The sequence below is a fragment of the Staurois parvus genome, unplaced genomic scaffold (assembly GCF_062004578.1).
Source record: "Staurois parvus isolate SC_StPar_1 unplaced genomic scaffold, SC_StPar_1.0 ptg000282l, whole genome shotgun sequence".
NCBI lineage: Eukaryota > Metazoa > Chordata > Amphibia > Anura > Ranidae > Staurois > Staurois parvus.
In genome coordinates this window covers 1,254,914-1,277,597 of record NW_028318078.1, presented here as the reverse complement: position 1 = coordinate 1,277,597, position 22,684 = coordinate 1,254,914, and the positions used below count along the sequence as shown (strand labels likewise).

The 22,684-nt window shown below is 41.4% G+C and overlaps 1 protein-coding gene and 1 long non-coding RNA gene across 3 annotated transcripts in view; one reads left to right on the top strand and one right to left on the bottom strand.

Moving 5' to 3' along the window:
- Positions 1 to 22,684, top strand: part of FGD3 (FYVE, RhoGEF and PH domain containing 3) — a 348,985-nt gene that overhangs the window by 186,045 nt on the left and 140,256 nt on the right. For both annotated transcript variants that reach the window (XM_089681845.1, XM_089681847.1), the window contains exon 2: positions 12,838 to 12,996. In XM_089681845.1, coding sequence (XP_089537971.1) covers positions 12,838 to 12,996 — 159 coding nt within the window. The remainder of the gene's footprint in view (positions 1 to 12,837; positions 12,997 to 22,684) is intronic.
- On the bottom strand, positions 5,368 to 10,614 carry LOC149458609 (uncharacterized). The gene is made up of 3 exons (XR_016313392.1): positions 10,511 to 10,614; positions 6,339 to 6,382; positions 5,368 to 5,750 (listed from the first exon to the last, which is right to left on the bottom strand). It is a non-coding gene; the product is annotated as an uncharacterized LOC149458609 (long non-coding RNA).

Below are 22,684 nucleotides of genomic sequence, written 5' to 3'. Positions count from 1 at the left end.
AATGGTAATCAGAATGCCGTCCTTACAGACCACTAAAAAGATCAATGGGTTCATGCAGCTGGCTCTGCCAAGTGGTGTTGGCTCCAGAACTATGCAGACACCATCAAATGGAATGTCAGTCAGCCACAGCTCAAGAAACCCTGGTTGAGAATGGCTACTCTAACTGGTACTCTTTAAAGACAACCCTAATAATATAAGGCAAAGTGATGGGTTTGCTGTACAGAAAGTTTCATTTGATATCTATGCTTTTTTCCCCAGTTGTTGCAGCCTTGAAAAATAGTCATGAAATTAACTTGCTAAATTCTGTACATTTTTTGACTTTTCATAAAGCTGAACCTTTGACAGAGAACTGTCTGGGCTGGATTTCTGCATAGCCAACATAGGCCGTGACCTAGGGTAGCAGGACAGACAGGAGCAGCATACAACCGCCTACTCATTATGTTGCTGGATCAGCAAATTGTCTAGGCTGTTATTGTTGCTGTCATTGTTAAGCAATGTGCACTGGCAATTTACTATTTGGCCATTGCAGTTCCTTAATGGGACTCAGAGGCCCAAAAATTCTAATGCCTTTCTAGCCACAATAAAAAAAAAAGAAAGCGTGGCTTTAATTAACTAAATACATTCTAGGTGCATTAAAAAAGTCTTACATTTTTTGGGGGGAGAAAGAAGCCACAGCCTTAGTAAAGAAAAGCCTGTTTCTTGCCAGCATGCTGCAACAAAGGAAGAAGTGGTCTGTCTGCAGAGGTCTGATACACCTCCTGCCAATCAGAGCTACAGCTCTCCAGTCCGTAGGGAGAAGGGGCAATACAGGCACATAGGGTCTCATTTATAAAGGCATCCAAGGCAAGATCTGTTTACAGATTCTTTTACCCCATGATGAGCAGATTCTCTTTTTATTATGGAAGGATAAAAGGGAGAATCTGGTTTTGGTGGGCAATACAGCCAGAGACAGACAGCCCATTTTATTAGAAATGTGCCTGTTTGTGTTATATCACTGTGGTCTTCATACATGAGAGTAATTTTCCAAAAGTCACAAGAGCTCAGTGGATATGAAGAGATACATAAAAGTCTCCTGGCTCATCCCCAAGTGCCATTGGTTTTATTTGCTTCTTAGACTGCATTCACAGCCATGAATATACGTGATTTTCACAGGTGATTGTCACGGGATTTTGCACGTCGCATAGGACATTCAAGTGAATGGGCTGTCCAATGCATGTTTATTGCCTGAAAAGCTCCTGCTCTTTTTCTGGTGACAAGCTTCATGTGATATTGAAAGGTGCGGATTCCCATGCAATCCCGATGTGTGACAATCGCGGCAGAATCACATCGCTTTTGGGATGCCATTAAAGTATAAACGCACCCAAACGCACCAAGCAGCAATCACCAAGTAATTTGGGGTTGCGGGCAGAATTGTAGTGATTCTGCCCCTGATCCCAAATCGCTAGATGTGAACTGGGCCTTAGTGCACACAGCTCCTTAACCATTGGAGGTGTTGTGTCTTCTATTACAACCCTAGATGTGTCATTACTTAGCAGCTGATGCATGTTCTAGAAGTGGGTGGATGTTCCTTATAGCAGACTGGCTTCCCTTTGAACATTGACAAATACGTGACTAATTACTTTCCTTCCCTGTTTTTTTCCTCTGCATGTTATGCTGTCATCAGTGAGGATTGAGAATATAGACACTTGTCACTGAGATGCAGAGCTACTGATTAGCGCTGAAAAGCAAATGTGTTTCCAGGGTTTTTGAAAGAATATACTTTGTGTTACATGGAGGCTGGTTCCCAGTCCTCATCATTGTGTCTGGGGCAAGTGTCAATGATGTCATGAAATAAATAATCATATAATCCAGGCAGTGCAGGGGCAGCCCTACTGCAAGGGAGTATTTTTTTCTTTCCCTGGAGAAAAATTTCTGTGAATTTACTAATAGCGCATATTTTGCCAGTTTCTGTATGACAGTCTAAACTGGTTCAAAATCCAAAACCTACATGATGCACAATGCTTGCAAAAAAAATAAATAAATCTTCCTTTAATTCCTTTTGAGCCAGATCTCTCTTGATTTGTGTCTCACACTCTTCCCCCTCCCAGACACTGCAGCTCACAGTGGGAGTTTTCAACAACAGAGATAGTGCTGTCAGTCCAGAAAGCAGTGAGCAGGACTATGTGTGGCCAGGTGTTGATTGACAAGATGCAGACTTGTGAATCATTAATGACAATGCTGACATCCTCCACTGCAACGTCTTCTCATCCCACTGAAGTGCAAGTAGTCACAGGCTACATGAGGGTGACAACTAGAGATGAGCTTGGGCACTCTCCAAATTGTTCTGTAGCCAAATTCCAAACTTGTACCCATATTTTTTTTTATGCGTTTCAGGCCAGGACATTCCCATCCCCACAGGTCACTTAAAGTGTTACTAAACCCATGACACTACATTCACTATATCTGGTCTCCCGTGGTAGACAGAACATGGAAATGCAATTATTTTAGTAAATATAAACTGTTAAATACCTTATGTTATCAGCAGTTAGAGCAGTCTTGTGACTTCTATCAGTGTCAAGCAGAGCACTTGTTAAAGCTTGTAAGAGGAGTTGTCCTTATTGTCCTATGAGGTGGCATAACCCCTGACCCTCTGGGGTCCTGTGCTGATCACATGCAATCTCCAAAGAAAAAAAAAACATTCTTGCAATACACACCAAACTAAGCATGTGCAGCTTGCCCCCAAGGCTTTGTTCTATCAGCAGATGGATTGGGGACAGTAGAAGAATGGGAGGATCAGAATAGACCAGATCAAACATCCTTTTTATACGATGCAGAGGATTATCCCCTTAGGTTCCACAATGAGTATAACAAGCATGCTTTACTGCATATACAGACTGATTTTACTGTTGTGGGTTTAGTAACACTTTAATGCAGCATTAAACCCAAAACCAACGATGTAATATATTGTAGCTTACCTATCAGTAGATGTGTTGGTTGCTTTTATTTTTCTTTTTTTAGGCTTTTTTTCTCTGTTTTCACCTGGTGATCTGGCCACTAACACACCTTCAGTATTAGAGTGCCCCCACTCTGGATGAAGGAGCACAGGGGCAGAGCCAACAGTCCAATTGTCAATCTAGGGAGAGGGGAATGTTAGAAGGACCCGAAGAATAAGATACACAAGCAAATTGAAGCTATACTCCAGCTAACACTTAAGCAGTTACAGCAACAGTTTTGTTCCTTTTGGGATTAAGGTTTAATATAAATAAATAAAAGCTGATAATTGTAAGCACCCCTGCCAGTGGTAAATGGTTTGTCTCATCCCTCCAACTGCCACATCTGCAAGACAGCTTGTTCTGTTTAAAAAACAACAGCCTGAAAAAGAACCTTCCTGGCAGGATCCCTGGATATTCTTTTAATACATGCTGAAGATTTAAAAAGTTGAAAACCACTTTTAAAATGGCTTATGTGAGAGTTTAATGATTGTGTTTAGATCCACTTTAACACTGGCATTGTTAGTTCTGTGCCATAGGATCTTCTAGGTGTCTTCACCTGCATTTTTTATATATTTTCTTGTTCCCTTGAAATGTAGGGACTACAGGATATCATGTGAACCTGGACTAATACTCCATTTTGTAAGGATAATTGCATTCAATTTCCATTTCTAATTTGAAGCTCTGCAGGCAATCAGAAATCACAGCAGGAAAACAAAATGAACTAATTCTCCAGCTCAATCTGATAGGCTCTCTAAGGTCTACACTGATCACCACGGATCAATGACTGGGAGTCTACAATACTTTCCGACCAACAGAAAACAGAATCTATACTAGATACTAATGAACAAGGATCTGCATTATTAACATAATACTGCAGCAGCTGCATTTACCAAAGCAGTGAATTAAGGAAAGCTCCAAGCAAAGATATAAAAGTACCTTTTAGTATTTATGTATTTCTTTAAAATGTACAAAAAAAAATTATATATATATATATATAGTGTGTGTGTGTGTAGAGATAACATTTCAAACATCAAGGATCCATGGGTGGAAAGGGAAAGGGTGGGGTGAGTAGCTGGGATAACCAAGAAAAGGAGGAATGGGAAGAAAGTGCAGGTCAGCATGTCAAGTATCAATAATTAAGATTGGCAAGTATGAGGTGTGATCAAAATACTTGAATGGGTCAGACGTCATGAAAGCATGCAAACAGTGTATGTTCTTTACACCAAACCTGAACACTTTAGCGGTGCACAACAAAAATGTTTTGTCTGTAGTATAATAAACAAAGGGAAAACAAAATTTTATACAAATAGATGTAAAACCTTTAAAAATTGTGCTGCACCAAAACGCATGATACTTTTTTACCATACATTTTGCTGCAGGTGAATGAGTGCATTTAACATTTACACAGGCCATCTTTTTTTATTTCACTTTTTATGACTCAACATTCTAAACATGTTGTTGCACATTTAACTTTACAATTTTAAATATGACATCAATTGGACCAGAAGTAGTGAGAAAAGTGGCCTGTTGAATGATACCTTAAATACAATCTTACCAGTCCAGCGTAACCAACAGGGCTTCTTTTTCTCAGAGAATAGGTGCAGGAACACCCACCTCTAACTCATCCCTTGTCTCTGCCCCCTATGCACCTCTGAGCACCGTTTCTTGGTTTTACTCCTAGTCACCTTTCAGGATCACTCCTTTTAGACCCCCCCCCCCCGCAACAATGGACTCCCACAACAAAATACCACCCCAGCCACATTAGATCCCATGCAGCAACAACAGACCTCCAAGCAGCCAGCATTTATAGACCCTCCAGCAGCCAGCAACAGAAGACCTCTCCCTCAAAAGTAGATCCTTCTCAGCAACAATTGATCCCAGCAAAATAAGACACCCCCCAGAAACAATATACCCCCATGCAAAAAAAAAAGAATCCCCTCCACTGCCAATAGATCCCCCAGCATCAGTAGACCTTCCAGCACACCCCAGCACGGATTGCCATTACATACATTCACTGCATTCCCCCACGTTCCAGCTGAAAAAAAGCTCTGGCAACCAGTGTAAAATAAGTGGAAAGTAACCACCAGCAGTGGCTTGTATGAGGTTAGTGAAGCTTCCTACGGTATACCCACAAGCAGGAATGTACAGAGTGGTACTTGTACCATTAAAGTGGGACTCCAGCCAATAGATTTCAAATATGATGTAGCATGAGGAAGGGTTAGAACCCTATTTGATTTTTGCTGTCAGACTCTCAGTTGCTACCAATAGAGCAGAATCTCCAGATTGGAACTGTGAATTATTCCCAGGGCATTTTACCTCTCTTCTATAAGTTGTGTCGACAGGACATAAGGAGAAATCTGACCAAAGAGGAAAGCGATATGCACAAAGACCCAACAAAGGTTTTAATTCTTTAATACTCTAAAAATCTAAAACAAGGAAAAATGTTTTGGCTTCAGTTCTGGGCCATTGGTATAAGTGTTGGAGTAGCAATACATTGGTCAATGATGGAAGATGGACCTTAACATGCATATATGGCTCTTGTGAAATCACTTTTGTGTCCCTAACACATTATGCATATTTGGTACCAATGGAGGATGCGCATTTATGATATTTGACACAACTGTAGATAATCATGCATGTTTAAGATCAGGTATCCTGAAGTTGTGGTAGAAATGTATCCTCAGACTGCCAGTATATGCAACTTAAAAGGAGATGGCATCAATGCACTTCACTTGTGTTTTCTTTTAGTTTTGCTTGGATCCTTGGAGCTAAATCCAGCTGTAAAATTTGAGAAAAAGGTTTAGAGAGCTGGAAGAGTAACATGGCTCTCTGTATCTCAAGTAACATCCAGCGTTCTCATTTCCTGCCTGCAGGTCCTTAAAATGATAGACTTCAAATCAAACAGTAGTTCTGTATATATAGCAGGCGCAATGTTACTAACAACCAGACAACTTGGTTTTAATTTTCACAAAAAAGGGAAAGACATGGTTTAGACTAAAGGGGTGAGGCTTGTTGGAAAGGTGCGGGGGGCTGTGTGAAATGTGAAAGGGCATCATTATTGGTGTCTAGGGCAGTATGAGCCGAGGTTTGGTACACAAGTCCTTTTTTGTGTCAATTATAGGATTATATGAAAGTACTTATTTATCTTGCTCTACCTAATAATTTAGTTCTTAAGATGGTAAAGTCTGGGAACAATATGGGTATTACTTCTGCGTAAAGCTGATTAACTTTACCATTACCGTCATTATTTACTAAGCAGTTATTTACTAAGACTCTTAGCAGCAGGTCATATACTAATACAAAGTATACTCTGTAATGTATAATTCTAGTCCAAAAAAATCTATAGCTGTAATGTGCTCACCTTACCTTTGCCTTCGGTACTTGGTTTACAATCCTTCATTGCTTTTAGCCTGAAATATGCAACACCATATTGTGAGCTTACAATTATTTCTTTGTGTCAAAATATGTGAGACAGACCTGAACTTTGTATTACCTTTAGTTGCATTCCCTATGTGATAGCAAATCTTCACTTTTTGTGTTATGGTCTACTTTAAAACTGGCCATTAACAGTTATTGGTGAAACATGCATGAACGGTTGACCATCATATGATGTGTTTGGTCCAGTTTCTACCATCAATAGGTACATTCTAATCCAGTGTTTCTCAACTTTTTTTCAGTCAAGTTGCCCTTTGCAGTCTGGAAGCATCCCTTTCTAAAAATGTAAAAAATTAAACTAATAGTTTTACAGAATGCAGCAAGAACCATACCCATAGGACACCCAGCTTTAATCTTCATTTTTCATACTGGTATTGACTAGTATTCCAGTGTTTCTTTTCTTCCTCACTCAATTAATGTGACCCCAGTGATGATCAAGAGGGGCAGGGGGGAGCAAACAAGGATGCTGTGCAGGGGACCGGTGTCTTCCTTATCACGTAATGACATTATTGGTTGTTAGGACGCTGGCGGCTGAAAGGTTGTAAGGATACACAATGAAAGTCTGTGGCTTTGTGTACCTAAAAGGCTTAATCAACCCACTGTCTAATATACAATTTTTAGACATTGCACCCCTGATGAAACCTGAAGGCACTCTGGTTGAAAAAGGTTGACAAACCCTCTTGTGTTGTAATTCAGCTGGTGTTTAGCAAATGTTGAGCATTCAGTATGAAGCATAATATTGGGTAAAATGTTTCATTTTTAAAGGCCCATTTATACCAGAGTGATCAGTGGCAGTGTTTTAGCACACATATCAAGACAGTCCGTGTACTGCCCAATGCATCAAAATTGGTCAAAAATAGCGTCGGCTGCATTCTTGGTAAGGCAGGACACTCCAATGTGCAGTAAAATGTTAGCCTAGGTTCACATATGTGTGAGCAGGGAACACGTGTACTATTGTGTGCATTCCAGGCCCACAGAGAAGCGCGCTGCTCTATAGCAGGTGCACAGGGGTGCCATTATTTCTTAATTGCACCCCCCATGCATTGGCACCTGCATGCATTTTCACGTGCAAAACCGCATGGTGCCATAGTATCATGTGGTTCCATGCAGGGGCATCCCTAGGGTTGGTGTCATCTGGTGCATAACACTTGGTGTCACCCCTCTGACGATCCCCGCAGGATGGATCGGATCTGTGGATTGAGCATAATGGATCGGAGTCCGATCCATTATGCTCCCCAATCCGCAGATCTGATCCATCCTGCGGGGATTGTTGGCTTGCAATCTATACGGGATTAATTGATCTCTCCACGAGCTCCACGAAAAGGTACGTTTTAAAGAAAGCCGACAATCCGCACAAGATGGATCAGATCTGTGGATTGGGGAGCATAATGGATCGGACTCCGATCCATTATGCTCAATCCGCAGATCTGATCCATCCTGCGGGGATCGTCGCCTTGCTTTAAAACGTACCTTTTCGTGGAGCGGGTGCGGTGTCACCCCATGCGATAGGTGTCACCTGGTGCGGTGTGCACCCCCCACACCTGCCTAGGGACGCCACTGGTTCCATGTGGTACGTTTTTTTAAAAAAAAAAGGGCTGTGGACTTCTTTCCCAGCTATTCTAGCAGGTACAAAAGCCCATTTAGATGAATTAATTGGCTGCTGTACCCATGATGCGTGCACGCAAATGCACACACACGTGAAGCTAGTCGTACTGTGGGTTGTGAAGGTGTCTTGGAGTGCTTGCCAAATGAATGGTGTTGCAGCATACCAACACAACGTGTGTCTGCAACACAGTAGTGTGAATGGATCTATGTTATACAGTATATGGACTGAAAATAGATTCTTGAACTGTGGCTAGTGTGTGTGTGTATGTGTGTGTATATATGTGTATATATATATATGTGTGTGTATATATATATATATATATATATATATATATATATATGTGTGTGTATATATATATATATATATATATATATATATATATATATATATGTGTGTGTATATATATATATATATATATATACACAGCTGTGTTCAAAATAATAGCAGTCAGACATCACTAACCTGATCAATCACTGTTTTTGGTAGAAATTATATTTCTACATGGCAAATAATTTACTAGCAGGTGTAGTAGAGTAATAGAAATCCAAGAGACCCAACAGTCATGACATGCATGCTGCTGATTCTGTGTAATTGAATCTCTAATTGAAAGGGGCATGTTCAAAATAATAGCAGTGTGGAGTTCTATTAGTGAGGTCATTCATTCTTTGAAAAACAGGTGGCAATTATTGCCCTTATTTAAGGAAGGAAGGCAGCAAATGTTGTACATGCTGGTTACAGTGCATTTCTCTCTGAAATTCTGAGGAAAATGGGTCGTTAGAGACATTGTTCAGAAGAACAGCGTAGCTTGATTAAAAAGTTGATTGTAGAGGGGAAAACATATAAAGAAGTGCAGAAAATGATAGGCTGCTCAGCTAAAATGATCGCAAATGCTTTAAAATGGCAACCAAAACCTGAAAGATGTGGAAGAAAGTGAAAAACTACCATTTGAATGGATAGAAGAATAGCCAAAATGGCAAGGACTCCGCCAACAATCAGCTCCAGGAAGATCAAAGAAGGTCTAAAGTTACCTGTGAGTACTGTTACAATTAGAAGACGCCTATGTGAAGCCAAGCTATCTGCAAGAAGCCCCCGCAAAGTCCCACTGTTGAAAAAAAGACGTGCTGAAGAGGTTACATTTGCCAAAGAGCACATTGACTGGCCTAAAGAGAAATGGCGCAACATTTTGTGGACTGATGAAAGTAAGATTGTTCTTTTTGGGTCTAGTGGCCAGAGACAGTTTGTCAGACGATCCCCAAACACTGAATTCAAGCCACAGTACACTGTGAAGACAGTGAAGCATGGTTGTGCAAGCATCATGATATGGGGATGTTTCTTATACTACGGTGTTGGGCCTATTTATCGCATACCAGGGATCATGGATCAGTTTGAATACATCAGAATACTTGAAAAGGTCATGCTGCCGTATGCTGAAGAGGAAATGCCCTTGAAATGGGTGTTCCAACAAGACAACGACCCCAAACACACCAGTAAACGGACAACATCTTGGTTCCAGACCAACAAGATTGATGTTATGGAGTGGCCAGCCCAATCCCCGGATCTTAATCCAATAGAAAACTTGTGGGGTGACATCAAAAATGCAGTTTCTGAGGCAAAACCAAGAAATACAGAAGAATAGAGAACTGTGGAATGTAGTCCAATCATCCTGGGCTGGAATACCTGATCACAGGTGCCAGAAGTTGGTTGACTCCATGCAACACAGATGTACAGCGGTTCTCAGAAACAGTGCTTATACAACTAAATATTAATTAAGTGATTCAAAGGAAAGCAAAATCTTCAAACATTTTTCAGTTTTATATAGTGAATGTTTGACTTTGTAAAGAAGAATACAAACACTGCTATTTTTTTGAACAGTCTAATATTCACTTTTCCTAAATTTTTTTAGAGGAACAACACATATTTGATATATTTTCTTCATGTTTTGATTTGGAATAGAATGTGTAGTGTTCCCAATGCATTTGTGTGTATGGAAATAAAAGCTATTAGAAGGATATTGAGCTTTATTCACTTTTTTCAACACACTGCTATTATTTTGAACACAACTGTATATATACTGCTCCTTTTAAAAAGAAAACAAGTAAAAATTGAGTCAGTGTCTAAGAAAAATTTTCTACTAAAATTCAAAATCTTCCCCTTCGTTACACTATAGTGGAGACTGAGAATGGCATCAATAATTTCTACTGAGTGATCAAGTGTGCCTAATTAGACCCCAGAGAAACTTTGATGAGTAGGATTGTAATTTTCAGGCCTGTGGAATCTCAGGCTCAGAATGGTGGTGTTCCCAGAACACCAGTGTACTGTCAACAGAAAACTGCATCAAGTAGAATGATGAACAAACAAAAGTCAAGGCCAATCTGACTTTGCATGTATTTTAGTGTCATATTTTTGAGAAGTTTATAAAATATTCTGTAGACATAATTTTATGTCATAAGTGCCAGCTCATGTCCTTGAAAGTAAAAAAAAATAGCATATTTCATACCTTCTTTGGCTGGAGAAGAATGGCTTTCTAAGCTATAAGATAAACACTTGCATTTTTGCCGCTGTGGCTCACATTCTTGTCATTTTGCAGAGCGAAGATTCAGAATCTTGTCTCCTGATATAGAGCAGTGTCCAGAGCAAGCCACAAGGCTCTATATGAAAAGTTCATTGTATTATCCTTAAGGCAGCTCATTTCCCTCTGACCTAAATACCTCTCCCATTGTCTCATCCGTTTCCAGCTACTGAGCAAACTGCTTGTTTAAGGTCATAACATCTCTGGTTAAAAACTGCATATTTTACTTAACCCCCCCTGAGAGAAGGGACAAGGGGCATGTGGCGGATAGTTTACTCTAAGTAATAACTTTCTGGCACTGCACTAACATAGTCCAGTTCTGATTTTTAAGGGGACCGTATTCATAAACAAAGAATCGTTGTTATTACAGTGTTTATCTTAAGGCCCCTTTCAAACAAGCATTCCATCAGCCCATTTTTGTCCCAGGATTAGACAGATTGCAAATTGACTCCAATATTAATCCCTATGCGAAGCCAGATGTAAGCATATGTGTGTCTGTTTACATCCAAGCCAGTTTAGGATCGTTCGACTGAACGCAATAAGTTTGAAACCGGGTCCACTTTTGTGGACTAGATATGATGTGGGCAAATGTAGGCAGACCCTTGCCATTTTACGTCCAGCCTCCCATAGGGATTACATGGGTCCATTTTTCCTCCATCACAAGATGAAGGAGAAAACATAACAGTCATGGATGTTACATGTGACATCTGTTTCTGTTCTGAACTGTTTGGTCCGATGTAATGAAGGGCACTCATGTGAAAGGAGTTTAAAGAAACCTTGCCATATTAAACCACTGAAAATTTTTTAATTTAATTCTTACCTTTCCTTCCTGCTACATGCACCAATGAACATTGCTCTGTCACTGAACATGATGGGCACCTGAAGTCCACTTGGCAAACTCGCTCTTCAGGGAGTCTCTGTGGTTCTTCGCTGCTGTCACTGGTTCTTCCTGCTGACCTCCATGTCACTGCAGTACACATTAATGTTTGTGAAGGTCAGCAGGGGGAACCAGTGAGGCCTGCAGGGGATGCCAGAGATCGACACTACACTACTGGTGGCACTACACTACTGAAAGTGTGCCACCAGACTTCAGGGAACCATTTCAGGTTTCAGTGCCTCAGCCATACAGAGAGGCAAGTATTCAGTCTTTACAAATATGCTTTGGTCAAACAGTTTGATGAGACAGGATATCTGTAAAGTGAACCAGTTTTTTGACTATGAAGTAGAATATCAACAGGGCCACAGTGGTCTTTATAGGACTGAGTTTAGTTTGTAGAGGACGTAAAAGGAGCATACAACAGATGAAAATGTTGGAGGAGTAATTCCTTACTAGAAATGGGCAACCCCTGCATTAGTTTACTTAGACCCTGCCCTTTACCAGCTTACATGTGACTCTGCACATTGCGGAAAGCAGAATGCAGAACAGGGGCAAGACTGGATATCCATCACTGGAGCATGTAATTACACAAATTGAGCATGCAAAGCAAACCCCCTATGCTAAGATCACATCTTCTACACAACATTTTTTAATTAACTGTGTCTTAGCCTAGCCAAATATCATGTCAGTGTGAGCATATGGTTCTAAAGAAGGTAAAAAATGCATGACTCATCACTATACAAACAAATTGCCTTTTTACTTCTGCAGCCTATAGGCACAAACCCTGTTTACCTGATGGTGAATGCAGTCCTGTCCAGAAGATCCCCATTGCTTATCCTGTTCTATATCCTGGTTCGGAGACATGCTTTCAACATTATAGCTAATCTTATGCATCAGCTGCCTGTTTCTGGCTGTTTGTGATCTCCACTGATTTCATGGATGCACTGCAGCCTATACTGTAAATCATCACTTATTGATTTGAGTTAAAGAAGTATATTCAAACAGGTATACGGAGCAGATGTTATGCTTCTTCTCATTCCTTGTCTGCATTTGCAGAGCAGTCAAAGACTTTGCAAACAGTATAATGTTTACACTGGCCTGAGCCTGTGATGATAGCTCTCAAAAGTGCAGGGAAAGATCAGACACACATAACCTTTATATTTGAAAGCTTGCATGGTATTCCAAAATATATTCAAAGAGCTGCTTTGTTTTAAAATATACTTATGTTTTACATTGGGGAAATGTATGATGTTTGTTTCCTTGAAATAATTGGGATAGCATTTATACTGTATGGTCACATCAGTGATCATCCAGATGACCATAGACTCACCACTACTCAGCTGATGAAATTGTTACATTTGTTTGTGTTTCTTTGCAGGTTGTGGCTGTACAACTTTTCAAGTCAAGTGTCACATTGAATCAAGTCCATTCATTAAGACTCAGCACGCTAGCCCAATACCATGTATTCAGCAAGCTGGAAAGAAGCCGCGGGCAAAAGCACTGCCAATCAGGAAGTCAAATCTAGAAAAACCTCAAGGTTAGTATTTAATAGGCTGTGATATTTTTTGACATTTTGATTTGGCCAAAGAATTGTGTTTATAGACAGACATTTAAGGCTCCTATACTGTATATAAATTATTATATATTAATATGACATATAGGGGGAAAACTCTGCACTTAGAAGTGTCAGCTTGGAGCAGCCAGCACTAAGATCTGTGATACCAAATCCTAAAAAATGTGTGAAGACGTGCAGCACTAAAAATAATAAACATAAAAAAAACCAAATGTGAATATTTAAAATAATACTGTATATCAGTATGAAATGGCCATACATAAACCGTATACTCAAAAGCACTAAATAAAAAGTGCTACAAAAAAGAAAGAACAATCAAAAAGAAAAGTCCACAATACCAATTTTCCATGCAACAGAAATTAATAAATCCAAAAATTAAAAAAAGTACATCAACATTGGTCTTCCACCATATGAATGTAAGAAAACCCTTCATACACCACGTGTTCACCTAAATGTGCAGGTAAAGTACCTTACCAAAAGGCATGTGACCATGTATGAGGATATGGTCAAATAATGCTCAAAACACATAGCCATCTGGCCTCCAAAGATCTTCAAGTAGATGACACATGCAAGCGCTTGCTAGTAGTCAGTTTTTGCACCAAAGCCATAGTCCTTTTTTTTAATCTGGATATCCAGCCAGTAAGTGAGGTTTTGCAGACTATATATACCAGAGTGCCGGATTTTCTTTGCTTCTATGGATTGTGTAGAGGAGGAGTCAGCTACCTCTGCCAGAGCATCGGTAATAAAGCCACATTAGAACGCTGGGAGGTAGCAGCACCTACATACAGTATATTGTGTATTTTGAGCATAGTATGACCATATCCTCATACATGTTCACATGCCTTTTTATAAGGTACTTTAATTATACATACTGTGAACACGTGGTATATGAAGGCTTTTCTTGAATTCATATGGTGGAAGACCAATGTTGAAGACCAATGTTGAAGACTAATGTTGATGTACTTTATTTAACCGCTTCCTAACCACCCTATAGCAGAAGATACTGCTACAGGGCGGCACGGGTGCGCAAATTCATGTATATATACATGATTTTTTTTATACGTGATTTTACATTTCCGAGTAGGGGGCGTACGCACGCGCCCTACCGGCGCTGTCATTCGCACCCATGGCTGTCAATTACCAGGTCCCGGCTGGTGATTACTAAGCATCTCTGACAGGGAGAACAGTTTGTAAACAGAACAGTTCTCCTCCCTGTCTGCTCGTGCACACTGCTTTGGATGACTGTGCTTACAGTGAAGCACATGGACACAGCACATAGTAAAACAGCACACAGTTAACCCTTTGATCGCCCCTCATGTTAACCCCCTCCTGCCCAATGCCATTAGTACAGTGTCATTGCTTTTTTTTGCACTGATCACTGTATTGGTGTCACTGGGGATGTCAGTGACACCAAGTCAGTTCCCCCCAGTGTCATAATGCCTGCTGCAGTCCCGCTATAAGTTGCTGATTGCCGCCATTGCTAATGAAAAAAAAAAATATACCGCCATTTGTAAACACTATAACTTTCACGTAAACCAATTAATTTACATGTAATGGATTTTTTCTTTAGCAAATATATGTAGCAGAATACATTTTGGCCTAAATTTATAACGACATTTGATTTTTAAAAATTTTTTTACTGGACATGTTTAATAGCAAAAGGTCAAAAATATAATTATTTTCTCAAAATTGTTGGTCTTTTTTTTCTTTTTTCCATAGCTCAAAAAATAAAAAACACGCAGGCGATAAAATATCACCGAAAGAAAGCTCAATTCGTGGGGAAAAAAGGACATAATTTTCATTTGGGTGCAGTGTTGTATGACCACGCAATTTTCAGTTAAAATAACACTGCGCCGTAATGCAAAAAATGGCCTGGTCAGGAAGGGGGGTAAATCCTCAGGAGGACAAGTCATAAATTTTTGGATTTATTAATTCCTGTTGCATTCACACTTGAGAATATGGACTTTTCTTTTTGATTGTTCTTTTTTTAATTGCACTTTATATTTAGTGCTTATGAGTATACTGTTCATATATGGACACTTTACTATATATTAGTTTAAATATTTACATTTGTATGTTTTATTGTTTATTATTTTTAGCAGTGCACTTTTTCTCTCATATCTTTAATATGTATGTATGTATATATATGTGTGTGTGTGTGTGTGTGTGTGTGTGTGTGTGTGTGTATATATATATATATATATATATATACACAGTCAGGTCCATAAATATTGGGACATCGACACAATTCTAACATTTTTGGCTCTATACACCACCACAATGGATTTGTAATGAAATGAACAAGATGTGCTTTAACTGTCTGCAGTTAAAGCACATCTTGTTTGTTTAATTTCAAATCCATTGTGGTGGTGTATAGAGCCAAAAATGTTAGAATTGTGTCGATGTCCCAATATTTATGGACCTGACTATATATATATATATATATATATACACACACAGTACTGTGCAAATGTTTTTTAGGTGGGTGTCTAAAAAATGCTGTGAGTGAAGGATGCTTTCAGGAATACAGGTGTTAATAGTTTATTGTTATCAATTAACACAATGTAAAGTAAATGAACAGAAGAGGAATCCAAGTCAAATCAATGACCATTTTGCCTTCAAAACAGCATCAGTTCTTCTTGGTACACACAGTGATTGTGCACACAGTTTTTAAAGGAAGCTGGCAGGTAGATTGTGGCAAACATCTTTGCGAACTAACCACTGATCTTCTGTGACTGTATGTAGCTGCCTCAAATCTTTCTGTCTTGTCATATAATCCCAGACAGACTTGATGAGATCAGGGCTCTGTGGGGGCCAAAACATAATTTCCAGTGAAATAATGAGTGTCCACAGGCAACAGCAAAGCATAGCGGAGGTTCCTTGCAAGTTTGGGGATGTATTTCTGCAAATGGAGTTGGAGATTTGGTCAGGATCAACGGTGTCCTCAATGCTGAGAGAAATAGGCAGGTACTTATTCATCAAGAATTGTTGCTGTTTTGAAGGCAAAAGGTGATCACACCAAATATTGATTTGATCTGGATTTCTCTTCTGTTCATTTACAGTCCATTTTGTAAAATGATAAAAAGAAACTATTAACACTTTTGCACAGTGTTGTGTAATATATATATCATATATACAAAGTGTAGATATATGTGCTTGTATTTTTCTGTGATAAAAGCCTGTTATTTCAACCAGCCTGTTATTCTGCAGATGCCCATAGACAATTGAAGTCTCCAGTTCTGTTTATTTTTTTAGTGAGATCAAAGGAATTCTAGTGTTTGTAGGGTACCTGCAGAAGTTCATAAAGAGGAAGTATTTTCAAGCACCATGTAACAATTATACTTATATGGAAGTCCACCCCTGACTAGTTTGTAGAGCCACTTGTCAAAATTTTCTTGGCTGGGCTTCCTATGAAACCTCCAAGTACAAGCTCAAAGTCCAAGCTCATCATCCATAAGAATTAATCAAAAGTGCAGAGATCATGCATAGGCCTAACTAGAAAAATGCTGACAAGCACCAATGATGTAGTCAGCAATATTTTGCTGAATTGGGAACAGGTACATATAAGGTTTCTGCATGTGCATTTTTGATGTATTCTTGATGTGATCTGATGCATTTTTTCCCCTCTTTTTTTCCTTCACCATAATTAAGGACCAGGGGCGGACTGACAATTTGGAAACTCAGGCACTGCCCGAGGGCCCGGGGTCAGTAGAGGGCCCCATGAGATGCCCCTGGTAACTTTTTCATAGGTTTTTTTGATTTTGGGCAAGGACACAGGGGCCCCATGATCCCCTATTGCCCGGGGGCCCCATGAGTTGTCAGTCCGCCCTTGATAAGGACATGTGTGTTCCGTTGCATTTTTGATGCATTTAGGTGCATTCCGGTGCACTGTTGTTGCGTACAGTTCAATGCAGCATGTTAATTTTTTTCTGGAACTAGAACGCACTGTAACTGACTGCACTGGTGTGAACTATACCAATGGAAACTGTATAATTTACTATCCATGCAATTTTGATGCAGAAGAAAATACACTCACAGTGGCATGTGGTGTGAACTGGCTTTTAGACTGGTAAGAAGGGCAGGAGGAGAGCGCCAATATTAATTTAAGTGCAGAGGTGTCACCAGCACACTGAACTGCGCCTGTTTGGCTTTTTATTAGTTACATTGAAACAACATTATTTTTATCAAAGCCACAAACAGGCTCCTTCATCAGCCACCAGTAATGAAGGGAACTGTTTGTGGTCCCAAAATGTTGCTGTTTCAACACAAAGAGGGCAGCCATTGCTTGCCTCTACAGCACCCTGCCATTTCACAAGCTCACATACTGTTTGCAATGCACCCAATCTACAGTTCTAGCAAAGTGTAACAACACTTAATTGCACATAAACATATGATGTGTAGCACCCTCCTAGTTAGGTGCTGGGGTGGGTATAGTTAGATTAAGCTGTGTTTCTCTGTTTACCAGAGAGGCTGTCAGGTACATTCAGTGTGGTATTATGCTTAACAGAGTGCTGTGATTGATTAGTCAGGTCTGCTCATGCTGCTCTAGTGCCGTTGCAGTTTACCTTAGTTCTGCCCACCTTCAGGAGCTATGAGAGCCTTCCAGAACATGAGAAGGGGCTAGGCAAATGAACAGCATGAATATGGATACAGCCCTGGTCAATTGCAAGGGAAGGCAGTCCCATTACATACTGAGTGGTATTTATGTTCTAGGAGCACATGGGTTCAGGGTCTTTCCCAGGAGTGGATTGCAGCAGACAGGCTGGAGGCAGGCTGCCTCGCCTGGCAACTGATGCCATGTGGCCTCAGGTGGATCGACCTGAGGGCCCGAAGTTGGAGTCACCCTGGTTCTACAGTAAGCTGATTGAGGGAAGCTGTCTGCCAAAGCTCTGTCTGGTATCACTGGAGGGTTTCGCCTTCACGATTGGAAGGAGGCAACCATTCTGTCTGTGAACCTTGTGAGTACTGACATTGAGTGCTTGCTACCTCCCCTGGTGTTTGATAGTCAGCATGGGTCTGGAAAAAGGGAACACTGGCTAGTGTTCCGAAGAGCACTGTCCAAGTGCTGCTGCTGCAAAGGGACTTTGATCAGCTCCATTACCTTTGGGCTGTCGCAGTCTGTTGTAACTAGCTTGTGCCTGAGGAGTTCAGCTCTACTGTACTACTCCTGCTAAAGGGATTTTGCTCACTTCTAAAACTAATTGCTGCTATATGTTACAAGGAAGTCTGCGATCTACTGCCAAGACTTCTACAGTGTTCTACTAAGAGATCAGCTAGATGTCCTCAGTGTGAATAGTTCTGATTTGGAGTATCCTACTACAATCCCCATCCCCATCCCTATCCCCAGTTCTACAATAAACTCCAAAAACAAAACATCCCCTAGACTGGTCATTGAAGAAAATGAGCTGAAGTGTGTGTGAGTGTATTTGGCTGTGGAAATACACCATGCCTGGCTACGTGGAGAGTAAAGGGGAGACCATGGACAACAAACAAGTGGCTCCTGCGCAAGTAACACTACAGATGACCGCAGAATGGCTGATTTCAGTGAAAGCTCATATCTTTGTCATCAGGGCTCCACAGGCAGTCTGGAAACTCTAAGAAAGGCTGTATCTTTCAGAGTGGCAGGTAAATCTGTAAGTATTTGTGGCCCGCCATGAGCTTGTATTGGCTGCTCTACATAGTCATGTGTAAATAGTAGCTAATTTCACTATAGAGAAGAGAGATGTCAGCACCACTCTAAGTGTAGACCAGGGGTCCTCAAACTTTTTAAACAGGGGGCCAGTTCACTGTCCCTCAGACCGTTGGAGGGCCGGACTATAGTTTAAAAAAAAAAAAAAAACTATTAACAAATGCGGACACAGTACAGGAGATGACCAGAGACTGCGGACATAGTACAGGAGATGACCAGAGACTGCAGACATACAACGGCGGCGGGAATACTGGGCCGGCCGCTCCCATAAGACGCACAGACATTTCCCCCCAAGTGTGTCTTATGGAGTGAAATAGTGCCCCATCATTGGTGTCAGTGGGAAGAAACGTGCCCCATCGTTGGTGTCAGTGGGAGGAATAGTGCCCCATCATTGGTGTCAGTGGGAAGAATAGTGCCCCATCTTTGGTGTCAGTGGGAGGAATAGTATGTCATTGGTGTCAGTGGGGGGGAATAGTGCCCTGTCATTGGTGTCAGTGGGAGGAATAGTACATCATTGGTGTCATTGGGGGGGAATAGTGTCCCATCATTGGTGTTAGTGGGAGGAATAGTGTCCCATCATTGGTGTCCGTGGGAAGAATTGTGCCCCATCTTTGGTGTCAGTGGGAGGAATAGTACATCATTGGTGTCAGTGGGGGGGAATAGTGCCCCGTAATTGGTGTCAGTAGGGGGGATAGTGTCCCAACATTGGTGTTAGTGGGAGGAATAGTGTTCCATCATTGGTGTCAGTGGGGGGGATAGTGTCCCATCATTGGTGTCAGTGGGGGAAGGAATAGTGTTCCATCGTTGGTGTCAGTGGGGGGGATAGTGTCCCATCATTGGTGTCAGTGGGGGAAGGAATAGTGTTCCATCGTTGGTGTCAGTGGGGGGTGGAATAGTGCCCCATCGTGGGGGGGGGAGAAATAGTGCCCCATCGTTGGTGTCAGTGGGAGGTGGAATAGTGCCCCAATCGTTGGTGTCAGTGGGGGGGAGGAATAGTGCCCCATCATTGGTGTCAGTGGGAGGAAAAATGCCCCATCATTAGTATCAGTGACACCAATGATGGGGCACTATTCCTCCCACTGACACCAATGACACGTAACTTGCTGACCCCTGCTCCAGTATGTTGCTGCTGCAGCCAGCATACCTGGTTGCAGTAGCACCATCAGCATGGCACACTTACCTGTCAGCTGTCTCCTTCACTCCGGTCTCTCCCTCACTTGATTTTCATGGGGCCGCTCGGCTCCGCTTCCTCGCAGGTGATTGACCGCATGTGTGCTTTTTCTGAGCTACAGTTCTGGCGCCCAATCACCGGTGAGGAGGCGGAGCCGAGCGGCAGGAGTAAGGGAGTGGCTGGAGTGAATGAAGGAGCAGCGCTTCCTGCACTGGATAGTCGTGGGACTGGGACCGGAGCCAGGTAAGGTACAGCAGCCCCCTGCACGCCCCTGTACTTAGTCTTCCCTTCCTGTCCCGCCCCTGCCGGCGGGCCGGATAAATGGCCTCGGCGGGCCGCAGTTTGAGGACCCCTGGTGTAGACGGGTAAAATCAGGCAGATTTAATGGTAAAATTGCACTCACATAGATATCTATGTGAGTGCAATTTTACCATTAAATCTGCCTGATTTTAACCCTCTACACTTAGAGTGGCACTGGTGTCTCTCTTCTCTACCTGCATTAGGAGCATCTACAAGCTCTTACAGCCGGCTGCCTCCTCGGACAAGTCCATACTACTACAAGCCCCCACTACAGCTGGACTTGGACACCACCTCCACATGGACCTTCTACTAACCCCCATTGTTGATGGTCCATCCCCAAATGCACACAGGGTAGATGCGTCTTAGTGCTCCTTCCCCCCACTCACCGCTAATTTCACTATATATAATTTGCTGCAGCAGCAATGTCAGTACATACATTTTATCACTTCTCCTGGACTAAGAAAATTTCACATAAACAAATGTGCATGTGGGCCCATTTAATCCCAGGGTTTACCTATAGCCTGGTCTGGGACTGTTTGCTCTTCATATTAGAATCTTTTCCGCAGTAAAATAGTTACTCAGAACATAGCAAATATTGCATAGGAGGAAGGAAGCGTGACAGTGGTTAGCCACAAATATAAAGAATTATGTGTTTATGTGTGGGAGGAACTAGGAATATGTCAGTGCACTTATGTGTACATTTCTAACACATCTATACGGGTTCATCGAAAATTCTTTCAAGACATTTAGCCTTTTACATTAAAATAATAAATAAATAAATAATGAACCTTTTGAACCTTTGAGCAGTTGTCACCTATCTTGTTTCTTTATGCTTGTACTGGCTTTTTGTTGTTTTTCATCTAAGAACTTAGTAGAGTAGAGGCATGACCAAGTGTCCATAAACGGTGGCTTAGACTGAAATGGCAGGTGCCAAGAGAGAGTTGTGTGCAAAGAAACAAACAGAGGGCGCACAAGCCTAATGCATTACCTTCTAAAAATTAGATTTATTGAATAAAAAATAGTATACTCAAAAAAATAAAAGCAAGGCACATCACAAAAAAAGAAAGCATGGTTCAATCTCCCTAGATGGTGGCTATTGGGGGACTGTAGGTCTCCAAATGTCTGGCGCATTTCAAGGCTGAACCTCTTCCTGAGATTGAACCATGCACCGCTCCAGATAACTCCAGACCTTTAAACAAACACCTCATTCACACTTTATGGGCTTCAGCGTCCATGTAAATGAGGCCTTTTATGTTGAGTTTTGCTTTTAGTGCTACTGATCTCCTGCAGCCAATTTGCAGCCACTTCATAACAATATGCATGTATTCCAGTGATGACTTTATGGCATTTTTTAGGGTATTTTTCCCAATGGTGAGCAGCATGCTATAAATGTTTACACAGAAACTTGCAACCTTCTAAATTAAACCCATATGACATAGTGACAATGCAAGAGCATAGTTAGGATCAGGGGCGAACTGACCATTTGGAAACTCGGGCACTGCCCGAGGGCCCGGGGTCAGTAGGGGGCCCCATGAGATGCCCCTGGTACCTTTTTCATAGGCTTTTTTGAGTTTGGGCAAGGACACAGGGGCCCCAGGATCCCCTATTGCCCGGGGGCCTCATGAGTTGTCAGTCCGCCCCTGGTTAGGATACAGGGACAACATTCCCCCCTCAGTACTGGATGTTGTGGGACTTTCTCACTGTGTGTATAGGAATTTTGCAGGTACAAGACTTGCTCCACCATTGAAGTAAACAGGCAGCATCCAAGTTACGCTGTACACCTTTTTACTTCTGTGGCTGATAGCTTGGTCTAGTGGTTACCCATTCACTTTATATTATTATTTTGGAATTATACAAGGGGTTGGATAAAATATGGAAACACCAGGTAAAAGAACAAAATAATTTCCTAATATGGTGTTGGAATGCCTTTGGCATTCAAGACGGCCTGAATTCTCTTGGGAATTGACAAATATAAGTCTTGGATGGTGGATAAAGGAATATGATATCACTCTTCATGCAAAAATCATTCCAGTTCTTGCAGAGATGCCGGAAGCAGAAAACGAGCCCGAACCTTGTTCTCCAAAATTTACTATAGTGGCTCGGTGATAATGAGGTCGCCCAGGGAAGGTGTGAGACTTCATCTGCTTGCTTGTCAAACCATGATCTGACACCACCAGTTGTGTAAATCATAAAATTATCTCTTGGTAAATGGTGCTGTCTTCAGGAAACAATGTCTACACCATGGGCTGTACATGGTTGTCCAAAATTTGTACTTCTACCTTTAAAGATGATGGGGTCTGCAGAAAATCAAGCTATGGTTGCCCAAACCATGATTGTGCCACCACCATGCTGTACTGTTGACACAAGACAATCCTGGTCATAAGCTTCGGATTGTGTTTGCCACATGTGAACACGTCCTGACAGTGCTTAAGGAGCGGAGACCCGGTAAGCAGCATTCCTCAGAGGGGAAATCTACATGGATGATCAGGCAC